General features: G+C 38.1%; 1 protein-coding gene across 1 annotated transcript in view; it reads right to left on the bottom strand.

Annotated features, from left to right (window-relative positions):
• Positions 1-3,045: 3,045 nt before the first annotated feature.
• opn5 (opsin 5) overlaps positions 3,046-27,917 on the bottom strand; it is a 66,642-nt gene continuing 41,770 nt past the window's right edge. The window contains exons 4-7 of the mRNA XM_084953963.1: positions 13,276-13,446; positions 10,890-11,224; positions 10,554-10,789; positions 3,046-9,107 (exon numbers count right to left, since the gene is read on the bottom strand). Of these exons, the coding sequence (XP_084810089.1) occupies positions 9,041-9,107; positions 10,554-10,789; positions 10,890-11,224; positions 13,276-13,446 (809 nt within the window). The 3' untranslated portion in view covers positions 3,046-9,040. The remainder of the gene's footprint in view (positions 9,108-10,553; positions 10,790-10,889; positions 11,225-13,275; positions 13,447-27,917) is intronic.

The raw sequence follows: 27,917 nt of genomic DNA, 5'->3' as shown, positions 1-27,917 counted from the left end.
AAACTGAAATCATCTACTCTGTTCATCTGAAACTTCTCACATCTTCAGAATGCAAAGCAGGTCATTTGTTAAATGTAAGAATTCAACGCACATTAGTCAACGCTCAAAGCAGAGAGAATGTATTTGGCTGAGGGAGCAGTGCTGAAAGATATACACAGTGAGGGGAAAAAAACATTTTCATCACAATACACTGTTCCTTCTTTATTTGCACCATCTTTCAAGAAATCACATAACACAAGAGAGTTGCAAGTTACTGCATGATTGCAATATATAACAGGTGATCAAAACAAGGTACTCAGTGTGCAATACACTTGAAACACACAATTGTTACTCACTGGAATGGCACAGAACTATCGACACACATTTGTTATACAGTCTCATCACTACATGTGAGTCTTGATTAGGGATGGGTATTGTTTAGGTTTTATCCGATACCAGTACCAAACCGGTACTTTTGAAACGGTGCCGGTGCTCGAACCGGTGCTCGAACCGGTGCTTAAAGAATGGAGAACACAAAATTGGTCCAAAAACCTCTCATGTTCAGCTGTTTTTTGTAAAAAGATAACAATGTTAGCCTTTTCTGCAGCTATAGGGGATTTATGGCATCACTCTTGGCTGGAAGCAGTGCTTAAACAATGGAAAAAACACCAACTTTGTCCAAAAACCTCTCATGTTTAGCAGTTTCCCACTTTTTCTTTGGTCATTTTAGCCTTTTTGGCCAGGGTGAAGGGAGCATCTGCCATCAAACAAGAAGACAACCGCATGTAACTACAACGGTGTTTGCTAGTTCACCTTACATGCATTAATGTAATAACGTGGTTAGCCTACTCAACGTACATTACACACGAACACCATTAAGCTACTCACGCAGAGAAGAACGGCTGTTGCTGCCATCATCATCCAGGGCAGGGCTAGGGGCCAGGACTCTAATATTCGGGTTTTTGGGGGATGTTGCTAACTCCGGGTCGATAACAGGCAACCCACCCACAGTAGATGTGCTCGGTGCTCGGTCTCGCAGCAAGCTATCAAATACGGCGCATTTCTCGGCTTTTAACAAAATGCTATACGTCGCCAGGTGTTTCATCAGATTCGAGGTGTTACCTCCTTTGCACAGTATCACCTTAAAGCACTTGTTGCAGGCTGCTGAGTTTGCATCTTTTGCTGTGAAGTACAGCCAGACTTTTGACCGCTTCGCTTTGGGCATTTTTAATCTGTAGCTCTGCTCTAAAAGAACGTATGTACCTGGGCCCGCCTACTATGCTCGCAAAGGTAAAATGATTGGCTAGAATCCAAAGTGTGTGACATCTCAGGAAAAAAAGCACCGAAATGTGCGCTGCTTTTCGGTCTGGTTACTACTGTTTATGTCAGAACCGGTGCCATAATGGCACCGGATACCGGTACCCATCCCTAGTCTTGATGCATGCTCAATCATCCAGGTAAGTAAATTTCCAAAAGTCTTCTTTTCTTTTCTGTTCATCTGGACATCGTTTACAGTGGGAGAAACGTTTCGTCACTCATCCAAGTGACTTCTTCAGTCTCAGCTGACTGCAGGTTTCCCCAACCTTATAAACAGTACATTTGCACAATGACTGAAACATTTCTCCCACTGAAAATGCTATGTTCAGATCAATGGAATCAACTTTTTGGGCACTATATGTGAGCCTTTCGACAAGACATAGAAATGTATATATGTGCATACAGTGTTTATATTAGACTTACAGACCTAGAGACCAGTTGGAAACTGCACAAGAGAAAAATTAGTATTTGCCAACCAGTTGCAAGAGGTTGCTTACTGTCACTGTGAAATCTACTTCTGAACCCCAGGTTGCCATATGGTTGCCAAATGATCTATACTGTAGGTCTGTGTGACTGACACCTTAAAGAGCTTTCGAAATGAATCATTAGAATCACAATTTAAGAAAAATAAAAGAAATAAAAATAATTTAAGTTGGGCTTTTAAATTTAAGTTAGACTAAAAATGAATATAGTAAACCTACAAATTCTACTGACATTGGCATAAGATAAAGGTAATCTTTCCCACTGTAGAGTTTTGAAGGTAGTCAAACCAAGAAAACTGTCACGACCTGCGGGATCGGCAAGGCGCTGATCAGCATCTCTCCACTCCTAGCCCCCCTTCTCTTCTCTTTTTCCTCTCTCTCTCCCTCTCCCCTGTTTTGCCGGGGCGGAACTCATGGCGGGTTCACGCCCTCGGTCCACGCCTTCCCGGATCGTGCACACCTGGGCCTCATCAGACCAGCTGGTATATTAGAAGGAGGAGATCAGCTGTTCAACGCTGGATTGTTGTGAAGGCTCTTGTCAGTACACACCTAGCTCAAGTTTCCCGTGCCTCTGTCTCAGAGACTTAATGTGTTCCTTTGTTCCTAGATTCCCCGGACCCGTCCCCGTGTTTCCCCGTGTGGAGTGTGGAAGGAGTGACAGGTCGCTAGCGGAGTGGAGAGAGGCTGTTCTGAGCGCGTGTGTGATTTCCCCGTTTTCCCTGGAGCCCTGGACCCCTGCCCCTCACGTCTTGTATATAGCACTAACCTCACACTGTCTGTACATACACTTGGTGAAGATCTGTAATAAACAATCTCTGTTTGAACGCTACCCAGGAGTCCTGCGAGTGGATCCTCTAAGGAGTCCTGCGAGTGGATCCTCTAAGCAACCCGTGACACAAACAAAAAAACCACATGTGCCTTATGTATGGTGTCTCATTACTGCCAAAAATATCTCAATTTCTAAATATTTTGCTCTGGTATTATCATTATTAGTAGTAGTAGTAATACTGATAACCGTTTTTCATCTTTATCAATTGATTTAATGTTGTTTTGACTTTTTAATGTAGTTTTAGTTCTGTTGTCAAAGGAGCTTGCAAAGAAAAGCGTCTGGACTTCTTTAAGTTACTTGAAGACGTTTCACCTCTCATCCGAGAAGCTTCTTCAGTTCTAAGGTCAAATGGTGGAGAGTCCCAGATAATATCTGGGACTCTCCACCATTTGACCTTAGATAATATCTGGGACTCTCCACCATTTGACCTTAGAACTGAAGAAGCTTCTCGGATGAGAGGTGAAACATCTTCAAGTAACTTAAAGAAGTCCAGACGCTTTTCTTTGCAAGCTCCTTTGACTACGATGACCTGGATGACTGAGAACCTTCACAGACATTTAGTTCTGTTACTTGCTCAAAACCACATTACATCTATATTTTACTGTGTGCCAATAAACTGCATTACAAACATTCAAACGTTTCAAATTCCCTGTTCTTTCTGCAATACAATTTACACATTTTGACCCCATTCTGAAAAGTCTAGCAAAACACTAAAACAACTAACAGCCAATACCTGAGATTCATCTCTAAGCCAAACAAGACACCAATACAGTCACCATTATCCGACAGGCCAGGCTCCATTCCCAGCATTCAGGATTTCAAATAATTCATTTGTAAACTTCGTAATGGATGCGAAAGATTTTACACATGAATTGAGGGGCAACCAGATGACAACCTGTGTTCGAATTTTTCTCTGTGCATAATCATCAGCTGGATCATTCCTGACTCTTAAAGAAAACTCACCCATGCAGACACAACTGAAATCACAACATCTTTTCAAAAACAAAAAGAGGAATGAAGAAATAAAACAGTTCTCTCAAAAGTATTTAAATAAATTTAAGCCAATGTAATATGTACACTATAAGTCAAATAATTCATAAATACGTCAGCAAGCATTTATAGATGCAAGCAGGGAGCTAAAAACATACCAAGGAAACTGAGAACAAAGGAGAACCAACGGTAATCTAATACAACAGCTTGCAATAAACACCACGTTTTGAATACCTCTGTGAAGATTTTATCAAGAATATATATTGTAAAGTGCAGCTGGTTATGCACAATATAAAAATACATTAAAATACAAAAATACAATGCAGTCCCCTACATCTAATCGCATAAAAGAACGCCTTGATTGGGTTGATCAAACTGTAAAATTGTTGCCGACTGGCTTAAAACTAGTTTTCTCTGTGTTCTGAACTTAAAAATGGTCTAGTTATAAAGACTTGATAAAAAGAAAATAAGTAATAAAATAGGTACATTCTCTGAGTGGTAAACCTCATTTATTGGTTTTCAGCTTTCTAGCTCTACATGTGCCATGTTTAGATGACTTGTAGAGAAGCTAACTGTGATTGACACTGGCGTGTTTTTGTTGAGCACAAAATTGAACTGAATATTGTGAAACAAAAGGGTCAAATATGTCACTTGAACAACAGTAAACACGTACACACACAAAAAAACCCAGTGCTTTCAGAAGTTTCTTATACAGTCAAAGTCATCTCTGCCTGGTAAAACACAAACCGGCTTAGTTTTACATATTTTATAAAACTGCATTTTAACATTTATAAATCCATGTTAAAATTGATTTTTTTCCTTTGCTGAAGTGACACAATTTGACCAAAGGTTAAGTGAACTTGTGATCTTTTTTTTTAGCCAGCTCCTAAACGTGACCAGCATATTGGTTATGGGTGAAACTAACCACCTTTAAAGGTCATTTTTGTAACCATCATCTGCAAATTCTGACAAAAATGTTTACCACCAACGGACGTGTGCTGCTGTTCTTTTAACTTTACATGTTTCTTTTTAATTCTTCTCCCAGTTCATCGAGGGGCTTTGACTTTTCCTAGCACATTCTAAATAATATGTCTTAACAACTTGCTTTGACTCACCTCACGAACTGCAAAATCTTGTGGTAAAATTGGCTTTTACACTGAAATATGGCCCAGCTCTAGTTCAACTTCAGATGATTGACTATTGCGTTGATAGAATACACAGATGTTTCGAACATTAAGTCAGAGCAGCTTATTTCTTCAAATTCTATTGAGTAAAAATTAATTTCTTTAAAATCTCTTTTTTTACCACAATCCAACTTTTGGTGATCTGTTAAATTAAAGCCCTAAAAACTAAAAGGTACCTATAAGTCAAAACGAGGTTCCAGAATCCATCAACTGATCTATAACTTTTTTTTTTTGCTATTTTGCTCAGGAATCTGCTACATTAACCACGATAGGAGACATACATAATTAGCTCTTAAAGTCATACATTAAAGGTAAAAACAACAAAATAGTAAATGCCATTTTGTAACATGTCAATGTAAATAAGCCAAGACAAGTCCTTTTCAAAACTGCTATTAGTGCAGGGCGATATGGCCAAAAATATTTATCACGATGTAGATTTGAAAATCTGCGATAACGATATAACTGACGATATAATTGATGCGAGACTAAATACAACTCCACAACGTTACTAGCGCAAAAAAAACCCCATCCATTTATTTTCACTTAAACAAGCAGCTGTTTTTTATGTGCATTAAACCTATATAAAAATTTAACAGTGCAAATGCAAATTCTTTGCTGAAAGTTTAACCAAAAAACATTTCCAGTAGAAATGGGCTGACATATCCTGATAACCATAACCATGCATAACCATGTATAATATCCACTGAAGTCAAAAACAGGTGCTTTGCAACATTAAACTGCAGTGTGCCAAATAAAAAAGTCAAATACGTATTTTTCGGACCATAAAGTGCACAGGATTATAAGACACATTAAGCGGAACAAAGCAGTCAGATAAATCAAACTTAATCCAACTCATTCTTCTTGCTTCCTCCACTTCTGTACCATTGATTCATTAATGCTGTATTCTATCACAGCTGCTCAATTCCCATGTTGTTGCAGTATATTAATGACTAACCTTCTATTGTGGATGGATTATCTCAGTTATTCTCCTGACTGAAGTTTGGTCCGTTTACAGCATCCTGCCATGCAATTGCATTTGTCTCTAACCATCAGGAACCTTCACGTTAACTTTTATTGAGTGGAAAAGTGAGCGTTTATCCTCCAGCTTCACTGTTTATGTTATGCGAACATAGCTGTGTCGCTAGCAATCACGTAGCACATCATTATATACCAGCTAGCCCAACTTCAGTAACCTTACAAACATCACTGCTGTTTAGTTTCCTGTCTTCATTTATGTTGGAAATGATAGCAGAGCTGTACGTTTGAATTTTTTCAGAAATCTCTCAGTCAGAACATGCTATATCATGCTTAGGTAACTAGCGAAACTAGCGAGCTAACTTCCGCTAACTTACTGCTAACTTCTAACTCCGTTAAATGTAATAAATTCTGTTTTCATGGATGCCTGGATGTTAAACTTCATAGTTACGCCTGGTAAAGCAGCAATGCTGATCGTTTTATTAAAGATGAAAGAATTTAGACAGTTTTTTTGCAGTGTTTGTTTGACGGAGTTTAGGACCTAGATTACTCCCAGATTTACGAGCACCTTAGTCCGACAAATACGGCAATAACGACTGCCCGCTAGCATGTTCTACAAAAAAAAAAAGTGCTTTGGTGTGTATCTGACGGACAAACACCAAACCAGTTCCACACCACTGAAGTTGCACCATTTTTATAAACCAATTCTGGTTCATCCGTTTCACTCAACGATCCGCTTTCTCCCTTCTCATTCTCCGTTGCCGCCATGCTTTTTCGGCCATGTGCGTATGAAAACAAAGGCACTGCGCATGCGCCTTTTACCGATATTCTATCGCGATATTTTATTTTCTTATCGTTGCCTAACATTGTACCGGTATTACCGTGAACGGTATAATATGGCCCAGCCCTAACTGCTATAGTACTTTTTTAACGCAAAAAATGTAAAGGTCATTAGCCATAACCATAACTTTCATTCTAAAAAAAATAACAAATGTTAAAATATGTTAAAATATGAAGATACAGAGTTCAAGTATGCCTGACTCTCATGCAAGACTTTACTAATTCACAGATTGTTGCTAATCTATTTATCATAATTATTAGATTTATTTAATCAGAAATGATACCTCAGCCCATCTCAAAAGATAATTAACACTTCATTATGAGGACTTTCATCAGGTGTAAGACTCACATTATCAATTTATCAACCACTTTGTCTCCATCTTTGTTTGCCAGCACAGTGAAATTTGATTTACTCTAATGATGCAAGCAGATCTGATTCCACCCACTCCATCTATTTCATTTCCAGGTGACTGAATGTTCAGAGCATCAAAGAGATCCTGTGTTTGCCAGTGGAGAATCAACCATTTCAGTCTCATTCCTTCACCCATAACCAAGTAGCTATTGTGGAGTTAAGCTGTGTAAGCTATTAATGCTAAAACAAGTAAAGCACATTTCTTACCATTGGTTATATTCCATCCTGAAACATACATGTGACCTTTAAACATAAATTCCATAAACATTTTCATAAATGAGAGACTTCAAGTATGTGCAGAAACATAAAATAATAAAGCAAATACACCCAAGTTGAGAAGATTGCTGATAGCAACTTGCTTCTAGTCATAATTTCTTCTAGTCATAATCCCATTAGGCCCCCTCTGGGGCCTAATGGGAGATTCATGGTACCATGTTTATATCTCTTTGGGTAGGTATTTGGCTATGCTAAGGGAAGGAATACACAAACATGACTAAGGTCATCACTGATAATGACTTAGAACTCACAGAGTTACATATAAATGACTTCCCAATGCTTGGATGCAATTCCATTAGCATATTAGTAGCAATGGCAAGCAAGCAATTGCTAGCTAGCCAATTAACTGCCAGCAATAGCACTGTCTCACACGATCCTTAAATTAGATGTCTTCTCAGTCAACTGAGAGATGTCACTCTCGTGTATCTATAAGTATGAAGCTACAATTGAGAAACAAAATTAGCTTAATACAAATGTACAAAAAAAAATGCAGTCAAGGAGAAAAGGCTAGATGAAAAGTCTAAAAGTTGAAAATCTAGTCTACAGAGAAATCAAAAGCTGACTAACTGAAATCTCAAACTACATCTTTAACAAATGTTACAATTGGTTTTAGTACACAACTGCCCACGAAACAATAATTTATCACCTTTAACTTATCAACTGGTACCTGGATTAAACAAGTAGTAGTAGTGTTACTTGTTGTTCTGCTAAGATAAAGCTCATTGCCTCTGAGCTATAATTTCATACTTATTACACATATACAAGATTTTTTTAAAAATCTGATTCTCAGCATTACTCTTTAATGAATTTCTTGCATTAGCAAAAAAAGACACCCAACAATGAACACAATAAAAATGGTCCCTGATTTAACTATTATTATTTCTGTGCCCATTACCACAACAGTTAATATTGAAAAATAGAACTAAAAAAAACTTTAGGTGTTGTCACTTTAAATGATTGGTTTCTGCAAAAAATTCACTACAATTAGATAAATTGGCTTTGTTTTAAAAGTAACAATGTTAGTTTAACTACTTTTATGAATCAAAGTGACATAACCGGTTCTGTGTAGTAAAAAGCTGAAGAAAACATAGAAACTAAGGTGATCCAGTGCCTTTTGCCTTTGATATATATTTACAGTATAGAAGCCACACGTGTAAGAGTACGAAGGACAACAGTAAAGATACTTTGAGCTTGAGGCCACACTGGCACATGACTTACATGTGCTAAGGTTGTTGCAGTGTTAAATTGCAGTTGAGCATTTGAAATATGCTTAAATTAAACCTTTGAAATATTTGTAATAGTTTTACTTTTTTTTTCTCCACCAAAACAGGTATATCTTAAGTTTTGGGTTGACAGTGGCGAAGAGCTGGTAGCAAAAATGCTCGTAAGTCAGTAAGATGTGCATTGTTTGCTAATAACATTGACAAACAATGTGTCTGTAATAATGAGGGGGAAGCTGAAAGAGTAGGTTTATCACATTGCACACTGCCAATGTAAAACAACACCATTCAAGTGACCACATGGGAAGAACACCACATAGGAAAGATGTTTTCCAAGTAAGAAGTTGGGAGCTGAGGGTTACATGGATATCCAGTGTGGGTGCAAAACCAAGCTGTGATACTTGGGAACAAATGTATGCAGTCCATAATGTCACAGAAAATGTCGAGAATGATTGGTAGAGCACATAGGACAGGGAACAAGTCCAACTGTCCAAAATAGAAGCGGTAAAAAGAGGTCATGTAGCTTCACATTTGTCTCACACCTCAATGTGGACTTCTTTGGCTGGTGGTGTGTCTTTTAATGAGCCAGAGATGGCATAGAACCTGCAGAGATGTGAACATATGATAGAATAGTCAGACCAAAAAAAGCTCACCAATATACAAGCAAAAAATAAAAATTGTAAAGCAAACCTTTAAGTATAAAACTTTTAAACTATCTAAGGTCATTGTTTACCAGTAGGGTTGGCTTGGGTTTGGTTAATGTCCACTTTTCTGTCAATTTGAAACACCCATATGCAAAAGGTTTTAACAATAAAAACTAGAATCAAAAGATTTGGGATATTATCTGAAAGTTTAACTAGCTTCTTTTAGCTGCCCCCAAGTTCATAAGGGGTAGTCAAAACAGGTAGTTCCGCATATATGATCTGATTTTTTTACACCAGATGCCCATCCTGACGCAACCCCTAAAGGCTTGTGTCTCTACTTTATGAAATGTACCTATTTAGCATGTGGCTAAAATAAAACTCATTCCTAACCTTATAGAGGTTGCTCCAAAACCTAAGGCCCCAGTCACACAAACCTAGAGGTCAGTGGGCAACCAGACCACCTAGAAACCACAGGTCACAAGAGAAAAATGAGTATTCCCTGACCAACTGTAAGTCGTTGCAAAAGGTTGCTTTTCTGTGCAGTGCTGTGAAATAGATTGCTATGACCTAGTCACTCAGGCCTAGAAACCAGTCACTGGCCCTCTAATAAGCACTGATTACTAGGGAAAAATCTGTGGGGGCTGTTCCATACTGTCACTACATGAAACTGGTCACAAAAAGAATACATTGCAAAAATCTCCCTGTGATTGTTTTGGTCACTAGTAGTAGGTTGCTGAGGTTGCCCATAGTTGCTTGTACCCTTACCGCTGTAACCAACAAATTTCACAAGGTCCAACATTGACTTTCATGGTAAATGGTCTTCATGGTCTTTTGTTTCCAGTTTTCATCACATATTTCCAAGTTTCTTGCTGCTGCTTGCTGATTAGTTACTAAGTTTTACAGACATGCTGGCATGGCATGGCAGACAGGCTGTTATGTGCCATGCAAACTATCATTGACAGCAATCCGCTAGTCACCAAAGCAATTGCAAGGAGATTTCTGGTGCACCATACTCTTTGATTTGGAACCTGGGATTTCTCCCAGTAACAGCTAGCAAACTCTAACCACTAACAACTTGCCAATTAGTCAATGAATACACATTTTCTCCCAGTGACCGGAGGTTGCCAGAGAGTTGCTGACTAATCTCAAGGCCTCAGCATTAATCTTATATTTTGTGCTAAACACTTTTCTGGAAATAGTTTTGAGCACAGATTATTTTCTTTGAATCCTGATTGCCAAGGCTTTGTTCGACTCCATAAGAGGTTTTTGAAAGGGTGAAATCCTATAACCATGATCTGTTCTGGGCTAAAGATTGTTTCCTAGCAGAAAGCATCAAGGCAAAAATTTTCCCACTGCTAAAACATTTCAGAAAATGTCTTTATGTATGTATAAAGGCTAGTTTTACCTTGACTTTCTAAAATGCCTTCGTTTCTTCATAACCTTAAAACAGGAGGCTGAGATTTTCAGGTCCACAAGCTGGTAGATAATGGGATTGTACATTGCGGAGGATTTGGCCAGCAACGTAGGAACAACAGACACAGGGATGGGCACTGAGTCTGGCTCACCAAATGCTGACACCACTGACACCACTGCATAAGGGATCCAGGCTATCAAGAAGCCTGTGCAGATCACCATTGCCACCTGGACACAAAATAATATTCTGATCATAAATTTGGACTGAGTAGCACTCAAAAATCTTTGCTCTTTGTTCCACTTCCATGATCACTAATGTTGGACCTACCTTTGTGAGTTTCATCTCAAGGGTGTGGCTGTTTTTGATGCGTGTATCATAATGTGAAATTTCCTTTGCAGATGACTTGACCTTGAAGATGATCATAACATAAGAGAAGACAATGATCCCTGCAGGGAGTATAAGACAGAAGAACAAAATGGCCATGACGAAGCTCTGGCCAGACACTGAGGCTTGAGCCAACCACCAGTCCAGGGTACAAGAGGTCCCAAAGGGCTCCGGGGCGTAGTTTCCCCAGCCCACCAGGGGCATTGTGGCCCAGAAGGCTGCATACACCCATACAAAGGCCAGGCACAGGAACGCGTGGTGGCGTTTTAGCCATGCACCTAGGATTGGAGAAAGAAACCCCAAGACTAATGTTGGTTAAATGGTACATTTTGACTGCCAGACTAATTTTCTATGCCACAAATGAAAAGGATTCAGAGCATTAGATTTAGTAGGAGACACACAAAAATTCCTAGAAAAATACTGAGTATTAAAAAAAATAATCATCTGTAGTCAATGACTCTTCACATCAAAAGGTATGTTGTTGACATCAGTAAACAAAAAAAAAAGTATTAAACTACTGTAGTGGAATATTTTAATTCTGGGATCTTACACATTTGTATTATTGTGTTTGACTATGAATGACTGAAAAGGAATTTAATTTAAAAGAATTACAATACAGTGTTATAACGGCTTAGCTGTGGTTATAGGCTAATAACAAATACTATACTCCAGAGGCTAAAAGCCCCATCCCTTCACAAAACAGTGCAGTGCAGTGCTGCACTGTTTTGTTTCACAAAACACTGCAGGGATCAGATGATGGGGAGCCCCCTTAATCTGATGTTTATGATGGGGGGTTCCCACACCATTATAGTGATGTACACTATAATGGTGTGGGAACTGAATGGAAAATAAAAAGTAACAGGAGCACTTACAGTAGATCATGAACCTAGATATTTGTGCAATACAGGCTTACAGATGTTTTGTTAGAGCATCATTTATGGCCTATAACTCATGTGAAGGTAAATCTAAACCTTGTCAAGAAATGGCCAGTGATTTAGGAATAACTCATTTTATTAAATTGTGATAATTTAAATACGTAGTTATAGTCACAGGTTTGGATCTAGACTCCAGACCTATTCATATCTTTTTTACATGAAAGTCAACAAATTCAGTGGTCCCTTGTTTATCGCGGGAGTTACGTTCTAAAAAATAACCCGCGACAAGTGAAATCCGCGAAGTAGAGCCATTTTTTTTACAATTATTATAGATGTTTTAAGGCTGTAAAATCCCTCACTACACACTTTTCTCAGACAGGCATGGAAATGTTCACACTTTTGACCCCAGGTGCCTTTGACGGTGAAAAACGTTTTGTTGACGTTGTGTTTGTTGGACATAAAACTTACAAACATACAGTACAGCACTTCAGAAACACACTGCTAGCGATCAAAGATTTATGTAAATTTGACAAGCTGAACACATTCTGTACTGTACAGGAGACACAGCACGAGATTGATTGACAATGGTCTACAGCCAATCAGTACCCAGAACACCATGCGCTGTAAAACAAACAAACAAAAACAACATGCATAATTGCACAAAAAAAATCCGTGAAACAACGAGCCCGCGAAAGGTGAACCGTGTTATAGCGAGGGACCACTGTACATATTCCAGGTTTGCAACATCTGTACATGTTAAATGGAATTAGCATTGTAACTGTGACTGAAAGCGTTTATTACAGTTATTTGCAGGGGGCCCATCATAAAAACATTCAACAATAAACCTAATCAGAAACTTATATTACCTCACCCTGCTAAAAATTTACATTTTTAAGAGGCTAAAGGAAAAGTTGGTAAAGCTAAAGCTTCCCAAAGCTCAGAGCTCACAAGCCAGCAGCCTCAGTATGAGCAAAAGATCAAAGCAATTGTAAACAAAAAATTACAGAGATAAAACAGAGAAAAAAGGATGGATGTCTTGTTATGTGGTGAATTTATAAGCATACTGGTGAATTTATAAGCATACTGGAAAATTAAGTAAGTACCTGGTGGTTGCATCTGCTTTTGTTTGGTTAGGTAAAATCTGTCGAATAAGATTCATTTTCTGTTCATTTTTTTTTTTTTTGTATGTCTTTTTGTATGTTTACAGGGGTGGCTGTAGCTCAGGCGGCAGAGCAGGTCACCCACTGCTCGGAAGCTTGGTGGTTCGATTCCTGGCTTACCCCTAGTCTGCATGCCAAATATCCTTGGGCAAGATACTAACCCCATGTTGCTCTCCCAGTCAGGGTATTTTTAATTCTGAGCTACTGGCAAAATACTTTGGTTCCCTTTAAAGTATGTAAGTGTACGTGAACATCTGATGTTTATGAAAATTTGCTGAGTTGTTAGTTACGCACCATATCGGAGATGGCAAATCTTGAGATACCGGTCCAGGCTGACCACAGTCATTGTGATGAGGCTCCCACATCCAAAGAAGAAGCCTGCCCAGCCATAGACTCGACATCCCCCCCAGCCAAACAGCCAGCGGTGGGATAAACTAGACACAATGAAAAAGGGCTTTCCTGTCACTGTGAGGAAAAAAAAATAGGAGACAGAGTAGAAGGAGAAGTGAAAGGGAAATAGAACAGAAAAAGAGAGTGTGTGGGCAGAGAAAAAGGATGAAGACAAAGATCATAAGAGAAGGTAGTGTTGGAGTGGGGTGGGACAAAGAGAAATATTTGGTTAAGTATACCCCATGGTTAATTGGGTAGTAGAACCATCTTTAGCAGCAATGACTTGAAGTAATAGATTCCTGTATGACTTTTAGCCCACTCTTCTTTACAACGTTACTACATTGAGGCTTCTATTTAAGGTCCAAGTTGGATTGAGGTATGGACTTTGACTGGGCCACTGCACCACCCTGATTCATTTGTTTTTCAGTAATTCTGTTGTAGATTGCTGCTCTGGTTGGGATCACTGTCCTGTTGCATGGTCCAATTTGGCCAAAGCACTAGCTGTTGTATAGATAGTCTCACATTTGACTTAAGAATATTTTGGTAAAAGAGGTCAAATGCCTCTTTTTACCAAAATATTCTTAAGTCAAAAAGAGGTCAAATGCGGGCAGCACGGTGGCACGGTGGTTAGCACTGTTGCCGCACAGCAAGAAGGTCCTGAGTTCAGTTCCAACATCAGGCTGGGGTCTTTCTGTGTGGAGTTTGCATGTTCTCCCCGTGTTTGCGTGGGTTCCCTCCGGGTACTCCGGCTTCCTCCCACTGTCCAAAGACATGCAGCTTGTGGGGATAGGTTAATTGAATAATCCAAATTGTCACTAGGTGTGAATGTGCGAATGAATGTGAGTGCGAATGGTTGTCTGTCCCTGTGTGTTGGCCCTGCGACAGACTGGCAACCTGTCATAGGGTGTACCCTGCCTCTCGCCCTATGACAGCTGGGATAGGCTCCAGTGCCCCCCGCGACCCTGAAAAGGATAAGCGGAAGCGAATGGATGGATGGAGGTCAATGCAACTTTACAAATCTAACTTTACAAATCTAAGTCATGCAGCCATGCTGTCCTTGTTAGAGAGAACAGCATGGCTGCATGAAAACAAGCCGTATTTGTTCAGTATTATTCTAATAGCATGTTAAATGTTAAGCACTAACTGAGGCTGACAGACATGGATCTTGTTTTTGTTTTGTGTGTGTGTTTGTGAGTATGTTTTAATTGTGTCAACAGTCTGCCCTTGTGGTGAATTTCCTGGGATTTCCACTTCTGGAAACACTGGCAATCATCTGTGAATAATCTTTTCAGCTCTATAAAGATGGACTTCAAATAGTTTGGAGCTGGCCTTATAATCCTTCAGAGATTGATGGCTTTTTCTATTGGCTTCTTTAAGAACACTGCTCGTGTCGTTCTTTGTGTCTTCCACATCTAAAAACCCTAGACCAACAAACTGCCAAACTGTCTGCTTTGTTTTTACAGAGGTGCTCACACTCACTGATGTAATGATCTAATCAAGTGCATTTGATTAGCAGCATCTGGCTTCTACTTACTCTCTTAAATCTTATGGAAGCAGTAAGGGGGGACTTTCACTCACTGTTTCTGTATTTTGGTTCGATTTCTGTCAAATAAATAACGACGTGCTGTTGTTGTGTCAGCACACTGACACAACAGGATGTGTTGCTATGGCCCAGTACATATCATGTGTTGTTGTTCATCTGAGGTTCTAATTTTGAGACCTGCTAAAAGTTGATGATTTTCTCATTATGTCCTAATACATAAAGCCTCATACTTTCTTTATGCTGTGACTGTGAGTTTTTCTCTTTACGGCTAGCACAAGCCTAAGCAATATTTGCATAAATATCACAGCTAAAATAAATACAGTCATTATAAAGTTCCCAGAAGGATAATTGAATTTTTCCGCATATGCTAACCTCACATCCTAATATAGGTTTTAATTATAATACAGCAATCTAACATACTACTAAAAAAAGGAAGCCATTATATTTTTTTCATCATATACCCAGCAAGGGAAAATAATTTTGATTGCAGCCTTAACAACAGTTATGAGTGCTGCATGTTTAAGCAACAGGAGATAAAAGTTAAATGTGACTTTTCCCTCCATGTCCTGTATCACACATGAGACAGTTCTTGTAACAACTCACTTTAGTTTCTCATTACTGAACAGCAATAAGGAAAATATGATAATACTGACTTTAGCATTAAGAGTAATTCTTGTAATGAATCTTCCGTAAAATGCAGACAGTTTATGTGAAGGTTATGGTGGACAGATAATTGTCTTGGGATTTGAGATCAAAATATCCTTCACACACCACAAGGGCTACAGAGCTCAACACAAAGATCCACTGTATCGCTCACACCACACTGACTTCCTGACTGTTGTGTCAGATGTGGGCCCTCTTCCTAGATAGCTGGATGGGCAAAAAGCCACCGCGTTCCAAGAATCTCTAGTCGGGATTCCAGACATGATAACCCAAATATTCTCTTGGAATCACTGAAAGCCAGCAGGGGTTATACACACACTTCCACACCCCTGCTCACTTGCTTGTAGCCTTAACAAGACTTACATATATTTCTCAGTCATGACATGATTTCTATCCCCATAAACAAATAACATTTCTGTTTGCTCTTTGGTTTGTGTAATGTTGACCATTGCTGTCCTAGGTCACAAGGAAAGGATTAATATGTAAATTGTTATTCTATTCAGAGATATAGCAGCAAGGCTGTGGCATGGTTAGACAGCATAAGGACAATAACAAAAGTTATCTCTCAAAGCTTTACATTCTAAAATTCTGCTGAAATGAAACAATCAGTTGATTTTGGAGGCTGCTGGCTGCCATTAGGTGAAAATCTGTGATTGGTTAAGACTGCCACATTCAGTTTGCATGGAAGACACTGACTCCCCCGTAGCAAGTCAGTGTCTTCACTCACCATTTACTCTCCAAGCTGTATGAAACTTGGAAAAAATGCGATGCAAACTGGAAACCGCAATCTTTACAGAGCTCTCCCATACTCAGCCATCCTCGATAACCAATTCAAGATGCATGTTTTGTATGCAATCCATACTAGGATTCTTGTCCTCCCTCCAGCACTCCACATTAAGGTCAGTTCATTTAAAAGTTGCTCTCTTACATCAGAACAGAGTGAAGACCAAAATTATTTCAGGCCAGGCTCTCAACAGTCAGGGTGAGGACTCAGTGAAGACAGGGATAAAACTCTGACGTTGCACTTGGACTTCGAAGCAGACATCCCAAAACCCCTGTGCACTGGTTCTGATCACACTCCTCGTGGCAACTACCAGATAACATGATTTTTCCTTTATTAAATTAATGGGACATCTAAGTGTTGCTCATGAATATACTGAATATCTTTTAATTGTAATTCATTATGGCAACCAGTTTTTGATCCTACTATCCATCCTAGATTACAAGCACGTCTGAATGACCTCATAATCTTTATTTCTTGCACTGCAAAAAAAATAATTTCAATAATGGAGATTATTCATAATGTTAATGTATGTGTCCTCTAATCTAGAGAAACTGGTCCTGGACTCTTCTTCCATTATGAATATGACTAAATGTAAAGCTTTCTGTTTTATATTTATACTGACCATTGTGTTATCTTTCAAATGCCAAAAGCATAACTGTACTAGCTTTTGTTTATGGTGTATTGTTTTTACAATGATCAGGGAGACCACAGTATGTCCTTGTAAGGCCCAGTGAAAAAGGCTTAGTGAGAAAGCCAGTAAACCAAAGAGGAATAGTCAAGATTACAACACAGAGGATGGAGCATTATGGAAGGTATAAATATGTAACGATGTTTAAATGAATGTATATGATGGTGATGGAGGTGATGTAATAAAATTATATCACCTCCATCACCACAAATGGTGTCTGATAATGAATTATTTTCACTCATTTTCCATAGTTGTGTAAGCTGACAGGAAAGTAATTAAAAGCCAACAGTCAAATCAAAAACAAAAAACACTCTGAGGGCACTGAGGTCTTTTGCTGATAGTATATTTAAATAGTATATAGTATATATACTGACAGAAAGTTCCTTTTAAGATGAGTTAAAAATGCAAAGTATATACTTAGCCACAGTGACTTTGCATAATAGTTGTGAGTAGGGCTGTGCAATATGACCAAAATCTCATATCCCGATATAAGACATTTATCATCCCGACAATGATATATATCACAAAAATTTTACATTTTCTGTAACTTCTGTGAATCTCGGGCAACTCGATTTGTGGGCATCATGTGCCTGGAGGCAAGTGTTTGTTTTGATCAATGTATTTTCACTTAAACAAGCAGCTGTTTTTTATGTGCATTAAAGTTATATAAAAATTTTATATAATGTTTATATAATATTTATTATATGGATGTGGTGACAGTGGAAAGACACCATGCTCTTCTGATTTTCAAACGAACCTTCTGAGCCATTTTAACATTAGAGTCTATGGAAGAGTTGGAGGGAGGAGGCTGTGCATTGGTGACATTTACGAAAGAACCATAACACCTAGTACAATAATAAACACATTGGATGAAAGAGGACAGCGATGGCTACGTTTTGAGGGTAAAATCATACCTGTAGAGCAAACGCTGTGGACACAGCAGCAGTTTTAAAAAAGATTTTAAGATTAATTTTTTTGCTCCTCTCACTCTAGCAGTTGAGCTGTCTCACTCTAGCCCCAACATTCCGTCCCATACACACCCATTATAAACTCTGAAACGGGTGAAAAAACAACATGAAACTTAAACTGGAACTGAAGAAAAAGTATAATAGATATTGAAAAGATAAATACAAGTTGAATAGTTGAATGTCTTGTCTTCGTTTTAAAGTTTGAATGGTGGCTCTATGTCAACGTATGTGGAAGTAGTAACAGTTTAAAAATGAGTAAGTTGAATGAGGATTTGAAGGGTCTCTCCATTGAAATACATGGGAAATTTTTGTTGAAAAAAGTTGAATAATTTAAAAAATATAAATGTTAAAAATGAGAAAAGTAGAAGCAGTCATGTCCAAAAGAAGAGGAATCTAACGGTGTTTGAATGGTTTTTCTAAGTTGAACGGTTTTGAAGGAGATGGATGCCAAAAAACGTACGGAATATGATATAATAACTAGAAAGTGCATTTTCTGAAGAAACTGCAGTGTGAATGCTTGAATCTGAATGTATGCACTGAAATGAATTAATTGCTGAATTTTAAGTTACAAATGTTGAATGAGATGAAAAATACAGAAATTTGCACCTGAAAACAAAAGTGCTGAACTGCTAAAAACTGACAACCACAGAGAAGAAGTTGGAAAATAGCTGAAAATGTTTTAAATGTAAATTAGAAAAACCTAAGAAATGAGAAAAGAAAATTTAGAGTCAGAAAACATCTGAATGAATATTAAAAGTTCATATTCTTTGAATCACTGAATGACTCAAATGTGATCCCTCCACTTGGATCCACACAGTTTAAAAAGTTGACATTTCTGAGCTTTCAAAGACACTGTGTTGGAAAGAGAACAACGATGGCGACGTTTTGAGGGTAAAATGATGGCTGTAGAGCAAACACTGTGGACACAGCAGCAGTTGAAAGAGAAGTGTTTAAGATGAATCTTGGCACAGTGGCAGGCAGAGCTCGTTAAGCAGGCAGGTGTGAGCCTGGTTGCTATAGTGACTGCACCCAATGGCTCCATACACACAGACACAGACATGCACCTCACTTTTGCTGCTTAAAATGAACAGAAAAGTCAAGCCGAAACAAATCGTTCCAAAATGAAAAGTTCAAGTCGTATTGACGAAATTCTTTCACCGTGAGCGACAGCAATGTCTAGTCTACTGAATTCTCAGTTTTCATGCCTGTGGAGTTTATTATATGGACGTGGTGACAGTGGAAAGACACCATGCTCTTCTCATTTTCAAACGAACCTTCTGAGCCATTTTAACATTAGAGTCTATGGAAGAGTTGGAGGGAGGAGGCTGTGCATTGGTGACATTTATGAAAGAACCATAACACCTAGTACAATAGTAAAAACATTGGATGAAAGAGGACAGCGATGGCTACGTTTTGAGGGTAAAATGATGGCTGTAGAGCAAACGCTGCGGACACAGCAGCAGTTTTAAAAAAGATTTTAAGATTAATTTTTTTGCTCCTCTCACTCTAGCAGTTGAGCTGTCTCACTCTAGCCCCAACATTCCGTCCCATACACACCCATTATAAACTCTGAAACGGGTGAAAGAACATCATGAAACTTAAACTGGAACTGAAGAAAAAGCATAATAGATATTGAAAAGATAAATACAAGTTGAATAGTTGAATGTCTTGTCTTCGTTTTAAAGTTTGAATGGTGGCTCTACGTCAATGTATGTGGAAGTAGATACAGTTTAAAGAGGAGGAAGTTGAACGAGAATTTGAAGTGTCTCCCCATTGAAATACATGGGAAATTTTTGTTGAAAAAACTTGAATAATTTTAAAAATATAAATGTTAAAAATGAGAAAAGTAGAAGCATTCATGTCCAAAAGAAGAGGAATCTAACGGTGTTTGAATAGTTTTTCTAAGTTGAACGGTTTTGAAGGAATTAGATGCCAAAAAACGTACGGAATATATAATAATAATAATAATAATAAAGATTAGAAGAACAATACTGTGAATGCTTTTACAAGCATTCACACTAATAACTAGAAAGTGCATTTTCTGAAGAAACTGCAGTGTGAATGCTTGAATCTGAATGTATGCACTGAAATGAATTAATTGCTGAATTTAAGTCAAAAATTTTGAATTAGATAAAAAGAAAACAGAATTTAATCTGAAAACAAAAGTGCTAAAAGCTGATATTCACACAGAAGAAGTTGGAAAATAGCTGAAAATGTTTTAATTGTAAATTAGAAAAACCTAAGAAATGAGAAAAGGAAATTTAGAGTCAGAAAACATCTGAATGAATATTAAAAGTTCATATTCTTTGAATCACTGAATGACTCAAATGTGATCCTTCCACTTGGATCCACACATTTTAAAAAGTTTACGTCTCTGAGCTTTCAAAGACACGGTGTTGGAAAGAGAACAACGATGGCGATGTTTTGAGGGTAAAATGATGGCTGTAGAGCAAACACTGTGGACACAGCAGCAGTTGAAAGAGAAGTGTTTAAGATGAATCTTGGCAGAGTGAGAGAGAGCTCGTTAAGCAGGCAGGTGTGAGCCTGGTTGCTATAGTGACTGCACCCAATGGCTCCATACACACGGACACAGACATGCACCTCACTTTTGCTGCTTAAAATGAACAGAAACATCAGGCCGAAACAAATTGTTCCCAAATGAAAGGTACAAGTCGTATTGACAAAATTCTTTCACCGTGAGCACCAGCAATGTCTAGTCTACTGAATTCTCAGTTTTCATGTCTGTGGAGTTTATTATATGGACGTGGAGACAGTGTAAAAACAGCCTGTACTTCTGGTTTTCAAACGAACCTTCTGAGCCATTTTAACATTAGAGTCTATGGAAGAGTTGGAAGGAGGAGGCTGTGCATTGGTGACATTTATGAAAGAACCATAACACCTAGTACAATAGTAAACACATTGGATGAAAAAGGACAGCGATGGCTATGTTTTGAGGGTAAAATCATACCTGTAGAGCAAACGCTGTGGACACAGCAGCAGTTTTAAAAAAGATTTTAAGATTAATTTTTTTGCTCCACTCACTCTAGCAGTTGAGCTGTCTCACTCTAGCGGCAACATTCCGTCCCATACACACCCATTATAAACTCTGAAACGGGTGAAAAAACATCATGAAACTTAAACTGGAACTGAAGAAAAAGTATAATAGATATTGAAAAGATAAATACAAGTTGGATAGTTGAATGTCTTGTCTTCGTTTTAAAGTTTGAATGGTGGCTCTATGTCAACGTATGTGGGAGTAGTAAGAGTTTAAAAATGAGTGAGTTGAAGGAGAATTTAAAGGGTCTCCCCATTGAAATACATCGGAAATGTTTGTTGAAAAAAGTTAAATAAAATTAAAAATATAAATGTTAAAAATGAGAAAAATAGAAGCACACCATTCCAAAAGAAGAGGAATCTAATGGTGTTTGAATGGTTTTTCTAAGTTGAACGGTTTTGAAGGAGATAGTCGGCGAAAAACGTACGGAATAGGAAATAATAAGTAGAAAAATTAGCATTTCCTGCGAAAATGCTGTGTGGATGCCTTAACGCTGAAGATGTCTGCTGAAAAAAGCTGAAAAAGTTGAAAAAAAAAAAAAAAAGATTGCCCTGAGCAGGATTCAAACCTGGTCCTTCTGGTCTCAAGACTGCTACTCATCTCTCTGCGCCAAACTCTTTCTCACAAAGAAGAGGTGGAGAGACTGACAATTGTGCTGAAATGAGCAGAAGCTGCAGAGAATTGTGGTGATAGGAGGTGAAAAGGCTAAAACTTTGCAGAAAAGAGGTGAATCAGCAGAATTTCTGCTGAAAAGAGGTGAATGAGCAGAATTCTGCTGAAAAGAGGTTTTTGCTGAAAACGGCTGAAAAAGCTTGGAGAGACTGACAATTCTGCTAAAATGAGCAGAAGCTGCTGAGAATTGTTATGAAAAGAGGTGATAAGGCTGAAAATTCTGCAAAAAAGAGGTGAATCAGCAGAATTTCTGCTGAAAAGAGGTAAAGAAGCAGAAAGTTGCGCTGAAAAGAGATGAATCAGCAGAATTTCTGCTCAAAGGAGATTTTTTCTTAAAAGAGCTGAGATTTATGCTGATAAGAGGTGAAAAGGCTGAAAATTTTTGCAGCACAGGTGAATAAGCAGAATTTGGGCTGAAAAGAGGTGAAAATTCTGCTCTTTCTGCTGAAAAGAGTTCAATCAGCAGAATTTCTGCTGAAAAGAGGTGAAAGAGCAGAATTCTGCTGAAAAGAGCAGAAGCTGCTGAGAATTATGCTGATAAGAGGTGAAACGGTTGAAGATTTGGCAGAACAGAGGTAAATCAGCAGAATTTCTTCTCATACTCATCTCACATAACTGAAAAAAGGTGAAAAAGCTGAAAATTCTTATTAAAAACAGCAGAAGAGGCTGAGAAAACACTGAACTTTCTGGTGAAAAGAGGCAGAACAACCTGGTTCTGCTCAATTTCAGTCCACCAATCAGAGGTACTGCTTCTGTCTGCTTCATCAGGCTGTGTACTTGTATGTATTTCTGCCATGGAGCATTAACAAGAATCTGAGGTCCATATTAGAAAAGCTGCCAAAATCATAAAACGTTGCAGAATTGTAATAAATTATCAATATGAATTACAGGTCTGTGATAGTGTATCAATTTGTAGTGAAAAAAACATGTGGGCCAAGGTGGAATTGAACCCATGAACTTTGGTCTGAAGATCCGTTTCATTACCAATCGCGCCACTGGTAAAGAGAGCAGGCGCCTGGAAAACAGGGGGATGAGCAGTCAGAATTAGATCGCGGTGAGAGGCAAAAATCGCCGTTTTTTGGAGTTACAAAACGTCGTGTAACCCAAAAACTAGGTTGCACAGAAGCATAATTCTTGCACTGGGTGAATCAGCGGACTTTGGTGTACTTTGACTGCGATTTTCATAGCTCTTTGTATCTCCGTCGCGGAGATATGACGAGAGAAGAAACGGCTTCATTTTCGGAGTTTGAAAACTGAGCGAAGGACAAATTTCCTACCCCTCAAACAAGTCTAACTCATCTCAGAACGGTAATAGGTGAGAAAATAATTCTTGAATTGAGAGCGTCAGGAGTGTCTGAAGATATACGGGGACAAGCCTCATGTCTTAACTTCGCTTCGTTACGGAGATATGACGATTCGAAAATGCCTCTCATTACAGAAATCCAGCGGTGATTTTGAACAAACTCTCCATTGACTTTCTATGGAGAGTTTTGCGACTTTGTGTTGGTCTGAGGAGATTTGCCAAAATTCTATAAATCCCACAACAATGATAGTGACATTTTCTGAAAGCCAGCAAAAATACCTACGTTTTGATGTATAATTTGTGGAAGTTGAGTGAAAATTGAGCAAGTAGCAAACAGTTGTTCGGACATGAAGAGAAGACTGCGAAACCTAGAGTGGCACACTGGAAGCCAAGTGCATAGCAACCATAACAACGCATGTATTTTGTGAAAAATCACAAAGATGAAACTCAAAACTTAAAGAGGGATAAGATGAAAACGGTAACAGATATGAAAAAGCTGAATCATATATGAATAGCCCAATAATTTGTGAACATTTTAAAGTTTAAATGGAGTTTCTAGGTGAAAGTATGAGGAAGTAGTTAAGTTTCAAAAACGAGCAAGTTTTAGCAGAATTTTGGAAGTTTCCCATTCATTTCAATGGGACAAATTAAAGGAAAAAAGCTTAATATTTTAAAAAGTATAATAGCAGAAAATACCAAAAGTCATAGCAGGAATTAGCAGAAATAGCAGAATAGTTTAAAATTTGAACGGTGAAAATAGCACAAAAATTGTGGAAGTAGTTAAAGGACGAAAAACGGAGCAACTTGAAGAATAACTAGAAAAATTTGCATTTCCTGCGAAAATGCAGTGTGGATGCCTTAACGCTGAAGATGTCTGTTGAAAAAAGCTGAAAAAATAGAAAAAAAAAATGCTGCCCTGAGCAGGATTCCAACCTGGCCCTCCTGGTCTAAGGGCGGCTATTTAGCTCACTGAGCCAAACTGATTCTCACAAAGAAGAGGTGGAGAGATTGACAATTCGGCTAAAATGAGCAGAAGCTGCTGAGAATTGTGCTGATAAGAGGTGAAAAGGCTGAAAATTTTGCAGAAGAGGTGAATGAGCAGAATTTGGGCTGAAAAGAGGTGAAAATTCTGAAAAATCTGCTGAAAAGAGTTCAATCAGCAGAATTTCTGTTACCAGTAATACTATGTTTTGGTACAAATACTAAACTTTGTCACAAATACTATAATTGAGTACAAGTACTATAAGATTACAGAAATACTATGATTTAGCAGAAATGCAATGTTTTTGCAGAAACACTGTAATTTCGCTTAAATAGTATGAAATAGCAGTAATACTATGATTTGGCAGAAATACTACTTTTTAGCACAAATACTATTGTACAGAATGGTGTACGTCAGTTTAATGCTGGGTGGTGCTGCAATAGTAACTATCCTCGGTCGGAAGGAGAGGCTGACATCCAGGGATTAGATTACCACAGGTGGAGTTTATTGGCGGTCAGATGGATGGTAGAGGGAGGTATGGCATACAGTAGGAGGATGTGGAGAGGTGATATGGTGTGGTTTCTATGATTAAGAACAGGGTATGCATTACAACATGCATACAGATTAAAGATTAAGAAAACTGGCAACAAATTCCTACACTACAAATCAGTCTGATACCACTTCTTACAGGGTTCACGTTTACTAAGGCACTACCCAAAAGGCGCCACAAGAGGGCACTCCAACACAAGAGATGACCTATTTACACTGATGCACTTAGTAAACAGTCAGAGGTGAAAAGAGGTGAATGAGCAGAATTTGGGCTGAAAAGAGCTGAAATTTCTGCTGAAAAGAGTTCAATCAGCAGAATTCTGCTGAAAAGAGGTTTTTGCTTGGTTCACGTTTACTAAGGCACTACCCAAAAGGCGCCACAAGAGGGCACTCCAACACAAGAGATGACCTATTTACACTGATGCACTTAGTAAACAGTCAGCCCCCTAGTGACTATGATTTGGCAGAAATACTATGACTTAGTAGTAATATTATAACATAACAGATTTCCTAAAAAAACTATGAAATTGCAGTAATTCTATGACTTGGCAGAGATACTATGTTAAAAAAAAAAATGCTGCCCTGAGCAGGATTCGAACCTGGCCCTTCTGGTCTGTAGGCGGTTATTCATCTCACTGCACCAAACTCTTTCTCACGAAGAATAGGTGGAGAGACTGACAATTGTGCTGAAATGAGCAGAAGCGGCTGAGAATTGTGCTGATAAGAGGTGAAAAGGCTGAAAACTTTGCAGAAAAGAGTTGAATGAGCAGAATTCTGCTGAAAAGAGTTCAATCAGCAGAATTTCGGCTGAAAAGAGTTTTTTTCTGAAAACAGCAGAAAAAACTGAAAATTTTGCTGAAAAGTGTTCAATCAGCACAATTTCTGCTGAAAAGAGTTTAATCAGCAGAATTTCTGCTCAAAAGAGTTTTTTCTGAAAACAGCTGAGATTTGTGCAGAAAAAAGCTGAAAAAGTTGAAAAAAACGTTGCCCTGAGCAGGATTCAAACCTGGCCCTTCTGGTCTCAAGGCAGCTACTCATCTCACTGAGCCAAACTCCTTGTCACAAAGAAGAGGTGGAGAGACTGACAATTCTGCTGAAATGAGCAGAAGCTGCTGAGAATTGTGCTGATAAGAGGTGAAAAGTCTAAAAAATTTTCAGAAGAGGTGAATAAGCAGAATTTGGGCAGAAAAGAGGTGAAAATTCTGGAATTTCTGCTGAAAAGAGTTGAATCAGCAGAATTTCTGCTGAAAAGAGTTTTTTTCTGAAAACAGCAGAAAAAACTGAAAATTTTGCTGAAAAGAGTTCAATCAGCAGAATTTCTGCTGGAAAGAGTTGAATGAGTAGAATTCTGCTGAAAAGAGGTTTTTGCTGAAAACAGCTGAAAAAGCTGGGATTTGTGCTGAAAAGTGGTGAAAAAACTGAAAATTCTGCTGAAAAGGGGTGAAAAAGCTGAAATTTGTGTTGAAAATCAGCAGAATTTTGCTCAAAACAGTTCAATCAGCAAAATTTCTGCTGAAAAGAGGTGAATGAGCAGAATTTCTACTGAAAAGAGGTGAATGAGCAGAATTTCTGCTGAACAGAGTTTAATCAGCAGATTTTCTGCTGAAAAGAGTTTTTTTCTGAAAACAGCAGAAAAAACTGAAACTTTTACTGAAAAAAGTTCAATCAGCAGAATTTCTGCTGAAAAGAGTTCAATTAGCAGAATTTCTGCTGAAAAGAGTTTTTTTCTGAAAACAGTAGAAAAAACTGAAAATTAGATTAGAAGAAGATTAGAAGAACAATACTGTGAATGCTTTTACAAGCATTCACACTAATAATAAAGATTACAACAACAATACTGTGAATGCTTTTACAAGCATTCACACTAATAATAAAGATTACAACAACAATACTGTGAATGCTTTTACAAGCATTCACACTAATAATAAAGATTAGAAGAACAATACTGTGAATGCTTTTACAAGCATTCACACTAATAATAATAATAAAGATTACAACAACAATACTGTGAATGCTTTTACAAGCATTCACACTAATAATAAAGATTAGAAGAACAATACTGTGAATGCTTTTACAAGCATTCACACTAATAATAAAGATTAGAAGAACAATACTGTGAATGCTTTTACAAGCATTCACACTAAATAGAATAAAGATTAGAAGAACAATACTGTGAATGCTTTTACAAGCATTCAGCTTTTACAAGCATTCACACTAATAAAACTCAAAAAAGAAATAAGGGGGTAAATAAAGTAGATACTTCTGCCTACTCCTTTTCAAACTGAATGGAATGATATTATGGAATGTTGGTGAATGTATATGTTTGAAATAAAAATGAACTGAACTGAACATCCACCTGTACTGTTTTGGACACCACCTATCAACTCGCTGGTAGATTGCCGACAGCCAATATAGCTGCAATTAAGTATGTTCGAAAGTAGGGTTAGCGTGCACCTACAGCAATGAACAAATTTAAGTAGTGACCATACGGTGACAGGTCTTAACAGCTAAACTTTATAATGTCATAAAATCTGCCTGGTTCTTTTTTTTTTAGACCTATAGTTCAACTAATAAGCTAGTTAAGGCTGTTTTCATAAGTCTCTTCTCCACTCTTGAGCATGCCCTCCACTATACACACTTTCACACACAAACACACGATTAAACAACAACTTGAGATTAACTTCAGTCGCTGCAAAAAGAAAAAAACTGATCACCATAAACACACACTTACATCTTAGCTATCTACAAAGATGCAGTGAAACTATATACTATATAATATATGCATAATATTATCTCAATTAGCAAGATATCATAATAATCGATGCCTGAGGTGAGGGACACAACCCTGATCTGCAAAGCACATACTGTAAATTATCCTTGTAGTAGTTGCAGCAGTAAAATAGTGGCCTTTAAATTGACCATAGTTTAATGTGGTGTATGATATTCCTTTCAAAAATTAATACCTACAAAAAATATACATATTTTTAAATTGATGTTTTAACCACCGTGGCATCAGCCATTGATTTCTGAACTTTCAGAGTTAGTACTTTGAAAACTGTGTTAGCTTTTTGGAGATAGATATTTGAACTAGACTGTGATGCTATTGGCTAATGCCAGCTAGCTTACTTCATAAAAGCTGCAGTACATAGACACACTGCTGAGTACTAAACTTATAGACTGAACTGAAAAACCTCCATAGCTCAGTGGTTAGAACACTGGTTTTCTAAACCAGGGGTTGTGAGATCAGTCCTCACTAGGGCTAAGTTGGGTGATAGAGGATGTCCCCTACTAACTAGAAGGCCGGTGGTTTTTATTTGATCCCTGTCTGCTATAGTCTGC

This window comes from Perissodus microlepis, chromosome 15 (assembly GCF_051167445.1).
Source record: "Perissodus microlepis isolate ML-2025 ecotype Zambia chromosome 15, ASM5116744v1, whole genome shotgun sequence".
Taxonomy (NCBI): domain Eukaryota; kingdom Metazoa; phylum Chordata; class Actinopteri; order Cichliformes; family Cichlidae; genus Perissodus; species Perissodus microlepis.
The sequence above is the reverse complement of the archived record's forward strand: the minus strand, read 5'-3'. Positions and strand labels throughout refer to the sequence as shown.